Source organism: Mauremys reevesii, linkage group 7 (genome assembly GCF_016161935.1).
Source record: "Mauremys reevesii isolate NIE-2019 linkage group 7, ASM1616193v1, whole genome shotgun sequence".
Taxonomy (NCBI): domain Eukaryota; kingdom Metazoa; phylum Chordata; order Testudines; family Geoemydidae; genus Mauremys; species Mauremys reevesii.
In genome coordinates this window covers 111,108,319-111,127,818 of record NC_052629.1, presented here as the reverse complement: position 1 = coordinate 111,127,818, position 19,500 = coordinate 111,108,319, and the positions used below count along the sequence as shown (strand labels likewise).

The window sequence follows — 19,500 nt, the reverse complement described above, 5'->3', positions numbered from 1 at the left end:
TGCAGTTGCTCTTGTGCTTCTCTGCAAAGTGTAAATAAACAGGGCTTTGATGGAGATGTGCTGTCGTTCCACAGGCCTTGGATGTCTTTGAAACACTCATGTTCTTCTCTTCTTTCACAGCTCAACCTGTATTGTACTGGTGCTCTCGCAACATGTCCTTCTGGAGCAGTATTTCGTTTAACCTTGCGGTCCTTATGAATCTACTCGTAGCATTTTTCTATCCATTCAAAGGAGTCCGAGGAGGTACTAATATTTGAGACATTTTAAAAAAAAAATCTGAACAGATTAGGTGCAATGGGCCAAATTCTTCCCTTACTTACAGCGGTGTCACCCTGTTAACTTCAGTGAGGTTCAGTGGGTGTAAATGAGGGTGGAAATTGGCTTTTGAGGGGTGGGGGATATTTGTTAAAGTTGTGATCATTTTTTTCTGTTGTACAATTTTATTACTCCATTAATATTGCTTTAAATAATACTTGCAAGGGGGAAATGGTGGGGGTTGTAACAGGATTGAATTGCAGTGTTTTCTGTTTAATACAAACTACTTCGGAAATGTTTTGCAAGCAAAATATCGGGTCTGATTTCTGTCTAAGTGGAAAAATTACCCAAGAAAGAAATCAGCAATAATTAGGTGACTGTGCTGCTTTCAAGTTTCATTTCATAACTGTATATTTTGCTAAACAATATGAAGAGCATTTATTTTTTACTTTCCTCTAGCTCACATCTTAATAATATTCTTTCAACATAGCCCTGCAGTAGCTCTCAGTACTGTACAAAGGTGGGCAAGCAACATTATCCCCATTTTTACAGGTGGGGAAAGTGAGTCCCAGAGGAGTGAATTGCCCATTACCATATGATATGACAATGGAAGATCCAGAAATAGAGCCTAGGATTTATGTATGCCATTCTTTTGCCCCATCCACTGGGCTGCCTCTTCAACATACTGTAGTTGAGAAGTTGCCCAGAGGATTGAGGAAGAGCTTGCTTCCATAGTCTGCATCAACCCGTCATTCAGCCCACGTCACAGAACTTTAAAAGTTGTCCTGAAGCTCACTGTTATAGAAGAAGCTAGTGATGAGGTATGCAGATCCTGAGGGGATTGTGCGGTCCCTGCTGAATTGAACAGTGACCTAGGGTTGGGGTGATCATTTCTAGCCAGGGTTCAGAGCCATTTCAGGGAGATACTTCCAGCTGGGGCTTAATTGGATTCAGCTGACCATACTCGGGCTCAACACCTTACAGGAGTGGGTTACTCCCCAAGGGGAAGAGACACATGGCGTCATGTTAGCCAGAACACACAGCTGGAAGCTATGGGGAAACTGAAGGTGCCATGTTGGGTGTTTATTTTTTATAGAGAGGGTTCATTGCTTGTAAAACTGCATGGAAGAAATGTGCAGCTAGAGGCTTTTGCCACTCGTCTGTAGGATGGTGTGAACGAGAACCCCAGAAATAAAACCTCATCCAGGAGAGGGTGATTGATGAACAAACTTCTGCTTCCCTTTCTTTCATCATTCTGACACTGGCCCTGCTGCAATATCTAAGGCATAACGTACATATGAAATGGATCTAGGTAACATGCAGATATGTACTCTCTCCAACTGAGCTTTCCTTTCTAATCCATCTTGCCACTCCTCAGATCTCTTACTGGTGGTGTGGTGGGTTGTATGTTTCAAAGCTTCAGCTGAATACATCTCAACCATAGCCCAACTAAAGCCCAAAATCCAGTGAGCCCTGCCCTGTGAAATGAAAGCCACCAGAAGGAATGCCACAAAAATAGTAAAGGAATAAGGTGAACTACAGTTTAGAGGGCCTTAATTTATCAATTTAGTATTTGATGCTGAGCTACAGGAGCAGTGGGGTAAAGGCAGATGAGCACAGATAAGTTAAATGGGGATCTAAAATGATGTTTGTCTTCTCCAATGAGGGCGTTGAGACAGTATGTCCCATGTGACCAAGGTCTCTGACATTCTAGTGAGACAGATGTTTGGGAGAGAAGAGCTGGAATAAATTCTGGAATGTAGGATTCTTGTTTCTGCAGGAATTCTCTCTTCTGCCACAAGATATAGTAAAACGTTGTGCAATTATCTGGGTACTGGTCTCACCGGTGGTTGGAAAGATTTAGCAAGTGCAAGCAAACAGTCCCCAAATTTCTATGTCTACTTTCAAAGATCAGAAGTTATATTTTAAAAGTCTGATTGTATGGCTGTTAGCGTCATGTCTAATAAACAGTTTATGTGGGATTATGAGTTACACCCCTTTGATCGTAATGGAGAGGAACTCAAGGTTCTGAGTAAGATGAGAAAAGAAACAATCATTCTTCTTCCAGTGCTTGCTCATGTCGATTCCATTCTAGGTGTGTGCACACCCACGTGCACGGTCGTCAAAGATTTTTGCCTTAGTGGTATCTGGAGGGTTGGCTGTAGCTCTCTCTTGAGTGCCACGCTCATGCGTTGGTCTATTAGGTGATGCTGACCCTATGCCCTCTCCGTTCCTTTTTACCGCCCATGATGGTTGGTCAGAGCGCCTTGTCTTGCATCGCAAGAGCATTAGTGGTCCTTACACTCCATTGTTCTGTCTCCTTTGTTGTTAATTGATGGGTACTTAGTTAGACCTTTAGGTTTAGTGTTAGAGTAATTTAGGAGTTAGAGTCCCGGCTGGGACTTTGCCTCGGAACGGAGCATACCCCGTTCCCCAGGCTTTAAGTCATGTTCATTGTGCAGCTGGCTGATGCCCATTAATGACCCCCATGGGAGCTATTTGAAGTGTTTGGGAGAGTCCCACAGAAAGGATAAGTGCAGGATTTGCAAAAACTTTTGCCCTTGAACTCAGAACGAGCAGGATATCTGCTTGAGAGTCCTCCTCATGGAGGCTGCGCTTCATCCTATCTTGGAGCCCTCTTGATTGGAGTCTACACTTGGTACCTCGGCATCGGCGCGCAGCGCACTATTGGCACCCTCCTGGCATTGTTCCCTCTCCCTGGTGCCCAAGCAGTGGTTGAAGTTGACAGGCCCACTGGCACTACAGAAAAAGAGGGCTTTGGGCAAAGGACCTGTCTCAGGCTACATGCCCACCCCGGAGTTGCTCAGGGATACCGCTGTGGTCGGAACTCCTATTCCAGCCAGGGACCTGCCTCCAACTCCTGGGAGCGGTAGGGGGTCCTGGCCCCAACTAGGGTCATCTGTGTCTGAAGCAGGCCCAGTGGTCAAAGAGCAAGCAGGCAACTGGCACTGTAGACGCCAAGCCAGATGACGGACCCGGCCAAGGCCCCAGCATCTCCAGGCTAGCCAGTTATGGGACTGTCCCCTAAAGTAGCAGAGCGTCCCCAGATCACAGGCATCAGTCCCCGGCACTGCAGCCTCGGTCCTTGGTTAGAAGACGCATATCCCTGACACCAGGGTCTCCGCCTGCAAGGCACGGGACACCTGAGTCGCAACGCTGATCCCCGTACCCATGGTATCGTTGTGCCTCCTGCCAGAGTGTGCCACGGTGCAGATCAACATCACCTAGACAGTCTCCCAGGCATCAATTTTTTTCCCCTCTCCTCCCCCCAGCGTGGGATCATTCCTGGTCATGGCACTGGTCATCGCAAACGAGCACCCTCCCCACCCATGACTTCAAGGAGCACCAGGCCCTGCTCAAAAGGGTGGCTGGCTGCCAACCTGGACTTGAAGGTTGAGGAGCTAGCGGAGGAGTCCGACCTCTTTAATGTTATACTCTCCTCCACCCCAGCCTGGGTTGTGTTGCCTGTCCACCCAGGGGTCCTTAAAATTGCCAAGTCTGTGTGGTAGATCCCTTCTTCCATCCCACCTACTTCCAAGAAGGCGGAAGAGAAGTACTATGTCCCCCACAAAGGGGTTTGAGTACCTGTCACTCTCCCTCGAGCAAGATCCCCAGTTGTGTCCTCCGTCAACAAAAGGGCCAGGCAGGGACAGGCGAGCAGCACGCCAAAAAATAAAGATGCCAAGACTCTGGACTTGTTTGGATGGAAAATGTATTGGAAAGCCAGCCTGCAATTTTGGGTGTTTAACCAGCAGGCCTTGCTAGCCAGGTACAACTTCAACCTGTGGGACTCTATCAACAGGTTTAAGGAGGGCCTCCCACAGGACCAAGCCCAGGAGTTCGCTGTCTTGGTGGATGAGGGCAAAGCAGTGGCGAGAGGCACTTTCCAGATAGCCTGATAGCTATGGACTCAACAGCCACAGTAGTCATGAGGCACAGCTCCTGGTTCCGGTCCTCTGGACTGTCCGAGGAGATGCAGGGCCTCCCATTTGAGGGAGCAGAGCTGTTTTTGGAGCTGACAGACACACAACTCCCAGCCTCAAAGACTCCCATGCCACCCTCCATTCCTTGGGCCTTCACACCCCTCAGCAGGCTAGAATGCTTTTCCATCCCCTGCCACCTCCGTCAAGGTCCTGGAGTGCCCCCCAGTCCATCTTCTACAGAAAGGAGAGAGACAAAGGATTTAAATGACATCGCCCTTCGTCTTCCCATTCTTCCTCCCATCCTGGTTCTTCCAGAGGCCAAGGAAGCCAGAAGCAGGGGCTTTGAGGATGTGCCCTAGGATGGTGTCCCAGTACTTCCCAGGATCCACCTCCCTGCTCTTTCCTCAACCGCCTGTGCCCCTTCTGGTCGGCTTGGTCGTGGGTGAGCTCAGACTGTTGGGTGCTCCCCATATTATCTTCGGGCTATACCTTCAGTGCCTAATATACCAACACACGAGCATGGAACTCAAGAGGGCACTACAGCCCATGAATAGCCTATGAATACCGCTAAGGCAAAAATCTCCGACTATGCACGTGGGCACGCATGCACCTAGAATGGAATGGACATGAGCAGTATATCTTGAAAAACAACAGTTACGAACAGGCAGGTAACCATTTTTGGCCTTTTAACTTCTAGGAACTTCATCTTCCACATTCTCAACGCTTCATGAAGCATCTAATGCTTTTAAAAAACCTCTTATTGTTGTTTATATAAAATCATTTTAAACTCTTGATTAGTTAAACAGCTATAATCCTTTCAAAATGGATCATTTAGGGGAAAACTCTCATTTTCCCCAAATTAGCTGTTACTACTCAAGAAAGAGAGCTTGGAGTCATCGTGGGTAGTCCCTGAAAACATCTGCTCAATGAGATGAGGAAAAAGCTAACAGAATGCAAGAAACCATTAGGAAAGGGATAAATAAGACAGAAAATATCATAATGCCGCTATATAAATCCATGGTACGCCCACAACTTGAATACTGCATGCAGTTCTTGTCACCTCATCTCAAAAAAGATATATTAGAATTGGAAAAGGTCCAGAGAAGGGCAACAAAAGTGATTAGGGGCACAAAACAGTTTCCATATGAGGACAGATTAAAAATGACTGGGACTGGTTGGCTAAGAAAAGAGATGTCTAAGAGGGAATATGATAGAGGTCTACAAAATCATGAATGGTGTGGAGGAAGTGATTAGGGAAGCGTTATTTACCCCTTCACATAACACAAAAACCAGGGGTCACCTGATGAAATTAATAGGCAGCAGGTTTAAAAGAAACGTAAGGAAGTACTTCTTTGCACAATGCAGAGTCAGCCTATGGAACTTGTTGCCATGGGAAGTTGTAAAGACCAAAAGTACAACTGGATTCAAAAAAGAATTAGAGAAGTTCACGGAGGACAGGTCCATAAATGGCTATTGGCCAAGATGGTAAGGGACGCAACTTCAAGCTCCCTAAACCTCCAACTGCCAGAAGCTAGAACTGGATGACGGGGAATGGTTCATTCGAAGTTGCCCTGTTCTGTTTTTTCCCTCTGAAGCATCTGGCACAGAGACAGGATACTGGGCTAGATGGACCGTTGTTTTGACCTAGTATGGTCATTCTTATGGTGTCTCTACATGGTTCAGGCCAGCTGAACTCTGAGCTGCTAAGTGCATAATACTGTGAGATTTATCACAATGTGGAAGGCCAAAATTTGCAGACTTGAATGCCTATAATTAGGTACCTAAATCCATGTCTAAATAAGTCTCTGGAGTTTCCAAGATGCCGAGAATCTTCCATTGATCTCTGCAGGTGCATAGCACTTCTGAAAATGGATATGTCTGTCTTCCAGCAGATGTGCAACAGACTCCTGACACCTCTTCTGACTAGGAGTGTACATGTCTTCACTGAGAAGCACTCAGCTTTGGCCACAGATTGGTCATTCCCAACTTGGAACTCAGTTTTGCAGGGGCTAAAACATTGCGTGCGCTATGCTCCCAGCCCTTACTGTCTCTGGCAGCGAGGAATGAGTTTGTGACCTGAACTCTAATCTCTTTTCTATTCCCACACCACCCACTTTGAGAAGGCAGCAGAACAGGCTGCTGGGGCAGTCGTAAAAGTTCCCTTTAATAACAGCGTTCCATTCCACTTATTCTAATGCTGATGAGCAGCCTGTGGTGTGGCCTTTCAAAGCACGTACTGCAGGCAACCTTGAAGGTGTCTTTAATTCTAGCTAGATAGCAGGCCTGCTGTGAATGGCTGGAACTGAAGAGCGAGAAAATATTCATGTTTTAGATTTTATTATAACTGTCAGAATATTAACACTTAAACAGGTGACTAGATCCTTCTAAAAGTGCATTCTACCCTCTCACTGGAATTCCAATGCCGAGTATATTCATTACCTAAATGGTCTTTTGTACCTTCTCTCTGCTTTCCCTCCCTGTGGCATATGTCTCTTTCAAATATGATGCCTCTGTTTTGAGCATTGCACCTTTTGTTCCTTATGGCTCTGCCATGGCAGCCATTTTGTCCAAAGTTTTTGAACACAGTGCGCTGTCTCTGGGGAACATGGCTTTTGTACATTCTTCTGTTGTTTTTCATTAATCAAAAATAGTAATTCAGAATGAAAGTATATGGTTGCTCTTCCTTTATGGAAGAGCATAACTCTCCTTCTCTCCCCTCCCCAGTCTTGTTCGAAAAAGCCTTCGTTGTGCATGTATTGACGCGCTTACTGAGATGGAACAATCCCCTCAGTTCTGGCACAGGAGCTGCAGACTGTTACAAAGTTTAGGGAATCTCTCCCTGTAATCTGGTTCCTGCTGAGATACAAATGGTTTGCAAACATGCAAACTCTTTTTATATGTGGCCTTTGTCATGAAGAGATGGTTGTTCACGTTTGAAGTAGCCCCACAGTGTGCTAGTGTTGTAGGCCAGGGGTTTTTTTATGGCTTTTTAACTGAAGTGTATTTAGCCAGGCTGGCTGATGTTATATAACCAACCAGGCGCATGGGACGCTTCAAAGAGAACTAGAAATACCAGAGATGGCAAAAACTGGTAAAGCTTTTAGTTGGAAAAAAAAAATAATAGAAGGGTAGGATAGGAGTGACCAGCGTATTTGTGGTCACTCTTACCCTCCCATTCAGGGAAGCTAGTGAGTACATTAGAAAATCGGTCTTCTATGTTTTCAAATGATAATGTGTCTAAGTAACTCACAACAAAATGAAGACTCCTTTAATGATGATGCTCGACACATAATGCTTTACATGTTCAGGCAATATACTTAATTAAAATGTACCCGGGATGCTGTTACTCAGCTTCAACACTTATCAATCTGTAATGGCTGAACAGGTGGGTTAGTGATATTGCACAGTAATAACATTAAAATGGCATTTATCTGGCTAATCTTGGCTTTGTTATATTTGGTAGTTAGGAATATTTAATCTTCTTTTATTTTTTTCCATACTAGGTACACTAGAGCCCCACTTGTCGGGCTTACTCTGGACAGCTATGCTGATATCTTTGGCCATAGTTATAGCTCTTCCTAAGCCCCATGGTATCCGAGCTTTAATAGCTTCTACGATATTACGACTAATATTTTCAGTGGGTTTGCAGCCTACTTTATTTCTTCTGGGTGCATTCAATGTAAGTATCATGTAGATTTTCATTTAAATTCTCTTGCATTTTATCTTATCCACTCGTGAGAATACCAGACTCTAAATACTCAGTCCAGAACATTGTGGAGTAATTGGTGTAAAAAGTAATTCCCTAATTGGATTGGGGCTCGTCTTTAAAAATAGAATTGCTGTGCTGTGCTTCAGTTGGAAGTTTAAGAGCTCCAACGTGTCTCTCTGCTTTGACACAGTCTAGTGACAGCTCCCAGCTCAGCTCGAAATGTTAAGAAATCTCTGTGACCCGACAGTATTTTAAGTCATTTGCTCAAACCCTTCTCTTGTTCAGTTGCTAAGCTACAGAAGATCGGAGTTCATAAGATTTATCAAACAAGAAGTGTCCCAAATGCTTGTAGCTTACCTGCCAGTCAAAAGTAGGACATTGAGCAGTTTGCTGCAGCGCAAACATGCAAATTCAGCCACCAGAGAGAACTTCAGTAGGACTCAAATTCAAACATTTGTGGTCTGCAGGCAGGAGAGGTCTACCAAGTGAGCCAAAAGGAAGCTTCTCTTTGACTAAGCCAATAGGAGCTGTGCGAAGGTTGTATCTCCTGGATGTCTTTTGTGTATATATTACATAATTACCTTTAAAGTAGACAATTGAATTACATGTCTTGTTATCTAAATATGTTCACAGTGCCACATATATGCCAATATGTTAGCCAGTCGACAGTGGTATTATTATTATTTGTTGTGGTAATGCTTAACAGCTCCATTTGTGGTTTTGGAACCATTGATATTGGCATTGTTGTGTCCTGCTACACATAATTACTATATACCCAATCTAAAACTAGTTGGGTGATGGGAACCTGGATTATTTTCCTACTAACAAGTTACTGGAGGTGTCTCAGAAATGTAAGTGCTTCTGTTCCAAGGAGCTATTTGTTTTAGTGAGAACTTAGTTTTACCTCTTCCAACTGTATGATTTGTTTTTGCAATCTCAAATATGTAGACGTATTGAGTCACAGTTGAAAAGATTTCATGTGTACATTTTATAAGGGCCAGTATTTTTGCTCTTGGGTCAGTTTAGATTGGGCTGCATAGATAGACGTAACTGAGGGCAGAGTCTGACCCAAATGTGTAAATTGCGCAATCAGTCTACAAGTCCTTATTGCAGTTGTTGATAGAAACATGTTGCTGAATTGCTACTGACTTAGGGTCTGCAGTTGTCAGGCATGTGTTGCACGCTATAGCTAACCTTTACTGTCTCCTTAGGTTTGTAATAAAATAATTTTCCTGATGAGTTTTGTGGGTAACTGTGGAACATTCACTCGAGGATACAAGGCAATGATCCTGGACGTGGAATTCCTTTATCATCTGCTATACCTTCTTATTTGTGCTATGGGGCTCTTCGTACATGAATTTTTCTATAGTTTGTTGGTAGGTATTCATCTTCTCTTTTGGAGCGCTTGCTGTGTTTTTTTTCTAAAGCCACGATCGCAATAGTATCTGGAAGACCTAAATGTGTCACTGTACAATCTACCCAGAAATAGAACCTAGGTTTTCCATTTCCAGTGTGGCTGCTGTCCTTGGTGGGGTTGCTTTTTAGTGCTAGTCCTTTTCAGAGACGAACCTCATGCAGTTTTAGCTTGTGAGCTTACTGGGGGGGACTCACACTGCCCCTGTGCTACTCCAGCTCTCCTTACTTGAGAGATAAATGGAAGACTTGTAATTTCTTCTAATCCAGTACCATACACAAGCACTGCACATTGCTTTATTGTAATTAAAATGTGGGATTTATGAATGTGTACAATTGCAAAGAGGATTAATTTACAAGTACTTCCCCATTTCAGACCCCATTCCCAGACAACTAAAGTATTGGGGGAAGGATAAAAGCAGATTCCTTTGGCTAAATGTGCCATTTCTTAGCTTGCCTAGACTATATAATTTGTTTCTGGTTCGAAGGTTAGATAATAAATTGGCTTAAAATATTCGCAAAGTAACACTGATACTAAGTGAAGTATCCAAGTCTCAGCTAAGTCACCAGTGGGCGCTACCCAGATCAGAAAATTGGCTACAAAATCTGGCACAGATAGCACATAAATGGTAGCTACTTCAGGAGAAATCCTGGCGGGAACAAGAGGCAGATTGTTCTGCAAGGTGAGAGATGCTTCCCCAGTGTCAGAGGTTGTACCAGTGGCTTGCAGTGAGTTTAAGTGCTTAGTATATTTAGGAGCCTTTTTTTTAATCTCTGACCATGATTCCAAGCCCTGGGGAGTGACCAGGATCCCTTGCCTAAGCCTTCCCATTAGGTGCGGAGCCTACAATGCATGACGCAATACTATTCAAAGCGTGTCATGAACAAGTATGTCTATAGCAGGTGGGTGTCAATTTCTAAACAAAGCTCTACTTAGTTGCTGCTTGCTACATCATTCTGTATCTGTTTTCAGTTGTTTCCTTTATTCCATTATGGAAAAATTGGGAAATGTGGTTTTACTGCCACAAATGTGTCATCTGTGTATGACAGTTTACTCTTCTGGCATACAAATCTGCAATCTGATGACAAGGAAATGTATGAAAGGGACAGTAGCTTTCTGCAGACCTCATATGACCTCTCTTCAGTGTTCTTTAGAGGGATATGCTTAGTTGAAGCGGGTGGAGGGCGGGAGCTGGAGTGAAGTTTTTTTGCCATCTCATATTTTAACATTTATTTTGTCCCATCATTCAATAACTGACCGTTTCATGTCATGTCGGCGATAGCGTAGATTCAGAAGAATGGGAAGTGAAGGAAGTATTTATGTCCATAAGGAAACTAAGACAAAACCCAGAAAAGATTAACCCACCACCATAAATCCACCCTTTCCAAAAAACCCTTATTTTAAGCATGTCGTCTTTCGTTATTTTTTTAATTGAAGTTGAAAGAGACCTGCCAACTTTAACTTCTGAAGTAGGTTATACTTTTCAGTTTGGTGCTGAAAAGAGAGAAAGTGAAGCAGAGATAATGTTTGAGAAAAGAGAGCACACATTATCTGGTGTGCTTAATACTCAGTACAGTACAAGAATGCTTGATAAAGTGATAATACTTAACCAGTCAAAGATCCCAAAACATTTTACTAACATCAATCAGCATAGCTTCTTAGCACACCTATGTGGTAACCGAAATAGTAGTATCCCCATTTTACAGCTGAGGAAACTCAGGCACAAAGAGGCAGGTACCTGTGTACAAGTCACTAGCAGTCAGGATTACCACCAAAGTCTTCTGACCGCCAGCTCCTCTAATCCTTAACACATCATCAGTTAGATGGTTACTTCAAAAAAAAAAAAGTGTATTGGGAATGGATAATGTAAAATCAGTCGGGTGGTTGTGCCATTCCATTTAGTTAGTAGGTGATGCTCCAGAATTCTAAATTAACTATCTGCTTTAGAAAAGGGCAAACCTTAAAACATTGGAATTAGATTATTTCCATCCTTCTCTGCATTGCCCCAAAATGTAACATGCCATCAGTTTTGTTAGCAGTAAACTTGTGAAACAGCTTGACCTGCCCCTTTTTTCCAGCTTTTTGACTTGGTGTACAGAGAAGAGACCTTGCTGAATGTCATTAAAAGTGTCACTCGCAATGGACGTTCCATCATCCTGACTGCTGTTCTTGCTCTTATCTTGGTTTACCTGTTCTCGATAGTGGGGTACCTGTTCTTCAAAGATGACTTTATCCTGGAAGTAGATAAGCTGCCTAATGAAACATTATTGCCAGGTTGGTATTGGACATTTTAACTGTGCAAGGTTGAAAAGCATAAAGGGCTTGCCCCTGCACAGTTTGCAGGGGGGGTACTCGACACCTAATAGGATTGACTACAGATAGTTCCGGTAAAAGATGCTTTCCTTTCCAAACGAGAAATTGACTGATGCAAATAGCATTTTTAATGTTGTGTAAACTAATGCCAAGACCCCATCTCCCCCCAAAAAGGAGACAGCATTTAAACTTTCCCATTTGCATACATTAGAGATTTCTTACAGTGCGTGATATGACAGTCGAGATAATCCAATTCAGCTAAACGTAGCTTCTGACCTGACTTAATTGCAGGCATACTAGAGGCAGGGCAGTAGCTACATTTAGCTGAATTGGATTATCTCGACTATCATATCCCTCCATCTGTGAAGTTTACATCCTGCCTTGGTTAGGCAGAACCTAAATGTGTTTTGGCAAAAACCCACTTGTTCACCCAGGCTTTAACTGACGAGGTTGCTGGTTGCAAATACTGGGAGAGCTGCAAGTTAACTTGTGGGATTTGGACAGTTTATTTTTGCTTTTAATGATGGGTTTAATTCTACAACAATCAAAATAGAAACTTCAAAACAAAATAAACACAAATAAAAGGGAGTGCAGAGGTGCTCGTGTGAGCTCAAGCTGTATGCTTTTCCTCCATTCGTTTTCTCAGTTTGCATTCAGAATATTAACCTCCACCAAATACTTGCTTTAGGTTCAACTTGCTTTAGCAAGTTGTTTGTTTGTTTTCTGAATTAAGATTTGGTAAATTGCAAGTAAAATGTTGCTTTCCAATTAAACAGGCAGCTTAGTGATTGAGGAGTACAGATAGAACAGTAAATAACCTTATTAACAAGGCACTTCATTTTTTCCTCCAAAGCTTAAACTGTACAGAAAAGCATTGCTTGATCTTCTTGCTACCAGGCAATAATTTGTACCATTTATCAGATTAGAGGTCAAGAACTCAATGACACTTTGCTTCAACTTTTCCACACAGTTGATCTCAATGCCAGGGACATCTCATTATCTGTAACACCTGATAAACTAGCACTGCATGATGAATGCAGCTTTTTGAGACACCTTGAAACCATGTCTGCTGAACATAGCGTATCATAACAATTTCAACTACTTCTTGAACGTTGGGGCTCAGTACTGTGTACAATAATTGTATGGCATTTGGTCCTAGTGCACAGAAATGGAAAGCATTTTATTTTGTCCTTCATTTAAACGTTAAATAACTAGATGCAAGATTTTAATTGGACTCTAACCTTCAAATCTCAATGGAAAAATCTTTCCCAGGAATATACACGTTACTTAGTGCAGACTCAGTTCATACTACAGTGTGTGTTAACACCTGTGTATCAGTTATGTAAAAACTGAAGCAATGTTAAAGGACATTTCTTGACGCCACAACTTGCATTTTTGTAGACCATACAGAAGCTGGTGATACCATGACTGGTGAGTTCCTGTATTCAGATGTATGTAGAGCAGGTAATGGAGAAAACTGTTCTTCAGTCATTCCTTCAGAAGGTAGGTGTCTTTCACTACTGAACTCTTACACCACAACTTTAATTTTCACTCTGTTCTAGCCAAGTATCTTAAATTTAAAAAACTTGTGTAACTAAGTCGGGCAGAATAAAGATATCAGGGGCACATCTGATTTGAGGGAGGATTAACTTATCCCACCTTCCCATTAGTGTAAATATCTTTTGGTTCATGAAATACTGTGTGTAGGCTAGAAATACTTATTTTGTTGCAATGGGATTGCTTAGTACTGAACTGAATTGAAACGTGTTTTGAAATGCCTTGCCTTATGAGTTTGAGAGGGGAAAAAGTGATGCAGGAAAAAGTGATGTAAAATCCTGAAGTTTGCAACTACAGATCAACAATTCTGACATCAGAAGTTGGTCTCTGAATTTACGAGCATCTTCAAATGTTTAGTGTGATAAGATGCAGTCAAATATAAATGCATTGGTGATGACCGTATTCTAACTAGTGAAGGAATACATTTTTAATATTGTTTTGGACTATTAAGAAATAATCAACAGAATAAATACATTAAAATGTTTTTTTTTAAAAAAACATGTTGGGCATGAAATATATCAGTATGTTTGTCCAATCATATATAGTACAATGATCAGCCTTAAATTGAATCGTGAAATATTTTGTCTTATTTCCTACATGTTAAAATTACTTCCTTGCTGAGATTAATGGCGTTGGCTGTGAGATACAGACAATGTTGGTATTTTTTTATGTTTCAAAGGTCAATGATGGCCGAGAGCCCATCTTCTAAAGAGGAAATATCTGTTTGCTCCAATGTGCCCTATGATAAATTAAGTAACAGAACGGATACAAAAATAGTTCCTTCCATTCTTTCCTGGCTGTAGGAGGCAGGGGATGATTTTGGTGGCCTTCACATACTTTATTTGCAAAAAGACACAAGAAACTTGATAATGTCAGAGTTCAGGTTGATATCTGTTAATATCAATGCTTGTGTACAGCCAGAGGTGGATGTGATGCACAAATCTCTGATCACCTCCCTAATGTTTGGAGATGTCTGGACACAACATTTTGATTCAGACCCATCTTTAACATTTAATATTATAATAACTGCACATGCATTTTTATGGTCATAGCAAAGACGTGGAGGATTTTTTTAATAGTCTATTTTTGCAGAATACTCATAATTAGTTCTGGAGCTTCCAGAATCAAAATGCATGAATTAGGAATGCAAAGAGCAAACTCTGAAGTTATAGCCAATCTGGTAAAAGTTGGTGGAAAAAGACGTTTGTTCCTTTCAAATAAAATACGGTTTCCATAGTTAGTAATGGCACCTTAGCCATTTGAAGTGCAAGAGACAAAGCTTTCCTTTCAGAACATAGCTCAAGGCCTGTCCAGTCATTCCTCTGTCAAATACCAGGAGACAGTGTATGAATAAATACTTTGCCCTCGGAGCTGTCAAAAAGCCCTGATTCTATATAAACAGGTAATTAAAGTTGTGCATGGTAACAGAACAGGAAAGAGAATTAAGCCAACTCAGCACAAAACTAGAAACAGAATTTTTGGTGGTGGGAAGAGGAGAGAGACAATTGAGCCACCAGTGGAGACCAGCTGAACAGCTGCTGTTCAGTTCCTAGCTAACAAGTGCTGCTGTGGTGATTTACATGGTTTATTAGATACACATGGTTAGAGTCATATGATTGTTTTTAAAGGGAGAGAAGAAAACTCCCAGCAAGAGACGATTCACAAAATGAAGAGAATTATTTAAAACACATCTTCTTGCCTTTTAAACCTCTCTTTGCTTCCTATGTTAATAGAGCTGATACCTAAAGAAGAAATTGAGGAAGAGGATAAAGAGCATACGTGCGAGACATTGCTGATGTGCATTGTTACTGTACTGAGTCATGGGCTCAGGAGTGGGGGTGGAGTAGGAGATGTGCTCAGGAAACCATCCAAAGAGGTAAATTAACACTGCATGGGGGAGGAAAAGGGAGATCTGGTTTTATTGAAGAGACTGTTGTGTACAGTGTATTAAACATACTTTGCATATGTTACTAAATAGAAGGGACCACAGTTCCTTTCCATTTAATATGGTTAAATCTCTGCAATAACCAATAAGTCAAGCAATGGCACATCTGAAATGAGCTTCCAACTATTTGATCTGCATTATGATTATGGTGATTATTAATCATATTTTAGGGTAGTGCCTAAAGACCAACCAAAAATGGAGCCCCATTGTGCTAGGGGCAGTACTACCACAGAGTAGCAGAAAGTTCCTGCCCCGAAGAGCTTACAGTTTAAATAGACAAGACAGATTCAGGAGGAAAATGTAGAACCCACAACCAGAGTGAACAGTGTGATGGCAGCAAATGTTATGTTAGTTCCCATGGTTGTTTGGGGGAGGCGATTAGCTAAATTGAAAGAAGAGGGTGGAGAATCATCGTCTGTGATTCTATGGGATGATTTAATTGGGGGTTGGTCCTGCTTTGAGCATGGGGTTGGACTAGATGACCTCCTGAGCTCTCTTCCAACCCTAACCTTCTGTGATTCTATGGGACAGAGCAAGAGAGAAAAGAAGGTAAAAGAGGCAGGGAGCTCCAAGGCTAATGCTTTCCCTCTCCTGCCCTTACAAAAACAGCCAGTCAGCACAGGGCACAGAAAGTCCAATCAGAACTGCAGAAAGGGCTCTGAATTTCCAAAGGTCCCTGCTTTGGCTGCTTTGCAGCAGCTCCTAATAGCTGGAGTCTCTGGCCGGTTCCTTCCTACAGTTTTAAACTCCAGGCCACATGGTAGGGGGGAGAGAGGCACCACCTGTGTCCTAGTGACCCCAGAGTGGTAGGGGTTAGAGGCCTTCCTGTACTTTTCTGGACCCATGGGGGTGTTTGGAGAGGGGTGGCTGCCAACTGGACCCCGTTTCACTCCCGCTCCCCAGTGTAGCAGTCCCTGCTTTGTCTGTATCAGATGTCAGAGAACAGAACTATTTATTTACACAATATTTACTAACTGTCCCCTAGTGTTCAGCCTGATTTCAGGTACATTTTTCAAAACCTTTTAAGTCCTAAATAGAAGTTAAGCTCCTAAGTGATTTAGATCCTTTTGAAAAGGGGTAAACAGTGAGGTGGCAAAATGTTCAGATGATACAAAACTATTCAAGATAATTAAGTCCAAAGCTGTGTGTGAAGAGTTACAAAGGGGGCTCACAAAACTGGGCAAGAAATATATATCATATAAAATGATGAAGTCTAAATCAGTTATTATCACTTAAGAAAGAGATCTTGGAGTTATTGTAGATAGTTCTCTGAAAACATCCACTTAATGTGCAACGGCAGTAAAAAAAGCTAACAAATGTTGAGAAGTATTAGGAAAGGGACATAATAAGTCAGAAAATAACATACTGCCTCTCTCTAAATCCATGATATGCCCACATCATAAGTACTGCATGCAGATATGGTCTCCCCATCTCAAAAAAGATATATTGGAATTGGAATAGGTACAGAAAAGGGCAACAAAAATGATTAGGGGTATGGAACGGCTTCCATATGAGCAGAGATTAAGAAGACTGGAACTTTTCAGTTTGGAAAGGAGACAATGAGGAAGGATTGATAGAGGTCTATATAATTATGACTGATGTGGAGAAAATTAAAAAAGGAAGTGTTATTTACTCTTTCTCATAACACAAGAACTAAGGGTCACCAAATGAAATTAATAGGCCTCAGGTTTGAAACAAACAAAAGGAAGTATTTCTTCAGATAACACAGTCAGCCTGTGGAACTCTCTGACAGAGGATGTTGTGAAGTCTAAGATTATAACGGTTCAAAAAAGAACTAGATAAGTTCATGGAGGATAGGTCAGGATGGGCAGGAATGGTGTCCCTAGGCTCTGTTTGCCAGAAGCTGAGAATGGGTGATGGGATGTATCACTTGATTACCTGTTCTGTTCATTCCCTCTGAAGCACCTGGCATTGGTTACTGTCAGAAGACAAGATACTGGGCTAGGTGAACCTTTGGTCTGACCCAATATGGCTGTTCTTATGTTCTTAAAATGTGAGATAGGCATCTGTTTGAAGGCTAGAAGAGGTGTTTGTGAAAGACTTCTTTCAGGATGTGGTCCAAATTGAGCATGGGTTGTAGTTGTTTAATTATAACCCCTTTGAGTTCCAGTGTGGGGTGGTAGGTGACAACTAGGGGTGTGCAGTAGGAGGGTTTTTATTTCCGTATTGAAGTAGGTTCTCTCAGGGTATTTGGGTGGCCCATTCCATGATACAATTCAGTTCTCTGGTGGAGTGTCCTTTTTTGGTGATGATGGTTTGAAATGTATTAAGGTATATATCTTGGACTTGGAGCAAATTCCATTGTATCTGAGTGCTTGGCTATAGATAACAGATTTCTTGGTGTGTTTGGGGTGGTTACTGGATTTGTGAAGGTGGGTGTAGTGATCTGTGGGTTTCTTGTATATAGTTGTCTGTAGGATTCCATTGCTGAAGCTGATTGTTGGTATCCAGGAAGTTGATGCTGGTGTGGGAGTGTTCTAAAAAGAGTTTAATGGATGGGTGATGGTTGTTGAAGTTGTGGTTGAAATCTGTGAAGGCGTTTGTCATCTGTCCAGAGGATAAAAATATCATTAAAGTATCTCAGGTATATCATTGATTTTTGTGGTGCATTTGTCCAAAAATTCTTCCTCAAGGTGGCCCATGAAGAGGTTGGCATACTGAGGAACCAGCCTAATACCCATGGATGTTCCCATGGTTTGGACAAAGTGATTGTTGTTGAATGTAAAACTGTTATTGGTGAGGATGAAATGAATGAGTTTGGTAATGTGTTGGGGGTGGGTATCTGAGTGTTGTCCATGTCTTGTGGATATTTGAGGCAGGCAGTGATGTTGTCATTGTGAGGGATATTGGTGAATAGGGAAGTGACATCTATGGTGGAAAGGGCAGTGTTCTGAGGGAGGTTGTTAATGTTGTAGAATTTGTGGAAGAAGTTGGTTGTATCCTGGAGGAAGCTGCTGGTCGTTTTGTGTGCTGAGTGGTTTGAGGATGATTTCCATGAGTCCCAATATTCCTTCAGTAAGAGTGTGGTAGCCAGATACAACAGGCTGCCTGGGTTCCCCTGTTTGTGTATCTTGGGAAGCATGTAGAAGGACCCTGGGGGTAAGGGATGAGGTTGCAGAGTTTTTCTTGGAGTTGCTTGGGGAAAGATTTGATATCCTTAAATTCCTGGGTAAACTGTGGTGTGGGGTCGTCTTTGGGTTTTTTATAGTAAGTTGTGTCAGAGTTCAGGTTAGCTTAATTAAATTCCATGTGAATTAAAGTAAGCTGAATTAAGGCCACTTCAATTCTGAATCAGAGCAACCACACCAGGTTTTAATGCGGTTTAACTAACCCACTTTAAGTTTGTGCCTTCAGTTAATTCAGATTAATTTCCCTGAGTGGCCCCATGTAGACAAACCCATAGAGTACATCTGCGCTACAACAGAAGACCAATGGCATGGCCATGGCTGTCCCAGGTCAGCTGCCTCAGGCTGGAGCTGCAAAGCTATAAAATTGTGGTGCAGTTATTCAGGCTTAGGCTAGCGCCTGCGCTCCAGGACCCTGCTGCAAGGGGGGACCTAGCCTCTGAGATTCAGTGCCTTCATTTTTTGTTTTACCACAGTGTAGACATACCCTTAGATGCTTTTGAAAATTGTACTCTTCATCAGTAGTAAAACAGGCACTGGGGAGCCTAACAAAGCTTTATTCCTTGTTTTAGCTAATTAAGAGAATATATGTGGTTATTAGTATGTATAATAAACACAAGCTGTCAAAGGAATGTCAAGAGGTGATCAGGAATAGAAGGAATAAATGACAAGACATCGATGAGTATAGGGTAGATAACGAAGAGGGAAAAGAGACTTGCAGATAACGGGTAGGGGAGAACTGATCCCAGGGAGATCGTATCCTATCACTGACTAGTTTGATGTTTTTCTTGTTATTAATTTAGGATTTTTGTTTTATGGTAATAGAGAATTTAAAATATTAAATTTAATAATTGGAAGACTTCACAGAGTGGTGTTCTGAAGTAGGGAATCTCAAGAGGGAGATGGTGGATTGATACAATATTGGTGGCGAGCTGAACGAGAGAACTGTCATGGTAAATGTCAGGGTTAACTTTTTTAAAATATTTGTCTTACAGGAACCACTCTTTGCTGCTAGAGTGATATACGATCTCCTGTTCTTCTTCATGGTGATCATTATTGTCCTTAATCTGATTTTTGGTGTTATCATTGACACTTTTGCTGATTTAAGGAGTGAAAAGCAGAAGAAAGAAGAAATTTTAAAAACAACTTGCTTTATTTGTGGTAAGCATTTGCTTTAGAGCTAGCAGCTGATCTATCCGAACCCAAAGGTAGCTGCA

The 19,500-nt window shown here is 42.0% G+C and overlaps 1 protein-coding gene across 5 annotated transcripts in view; it reads left to right on the top strand.

Moving 5' to 3' along the window:
- Positions 1-19,500, top strand: part of ITPR1 (inositol 1,4,5-trisphosphate receptor type 1) — a 244,803-nt gene that overhangs the window by 202,467 nt on the left and 22,836 nt on the right. For all 5 annotated transcript variants that reach the window (XM_039546362.1, XM_039546365.1, XM_039546364.1 and 2 more), the window contains 7 exons: positions 121-243; positions 7,703-7,878; positions 9,120-9,284; positions 11,401-11,596; positions 13,037-13,138; positions 14,926-15,068; positions 19,279-19,444. In XM_039546362.1, coding sequence (XP_039402296.1) covers positions 121-243; positions 7,703-7,878; positions 9,120-9,284; positions 11,401-11,596; positions 13,037-13,138; positions 14,926-15,068; positions 19,279-19,444 — 1,071 coding nt within the window. The remainder of the gene's footprint in view (positions 1-120; positions 244-7,702; positions 7,879-9,119; positions 9,285-11,400; positions 11,597-13,036; positions 13,139-14,925; positions 15,069-19,278; positions 19,445-19,500) is intronic.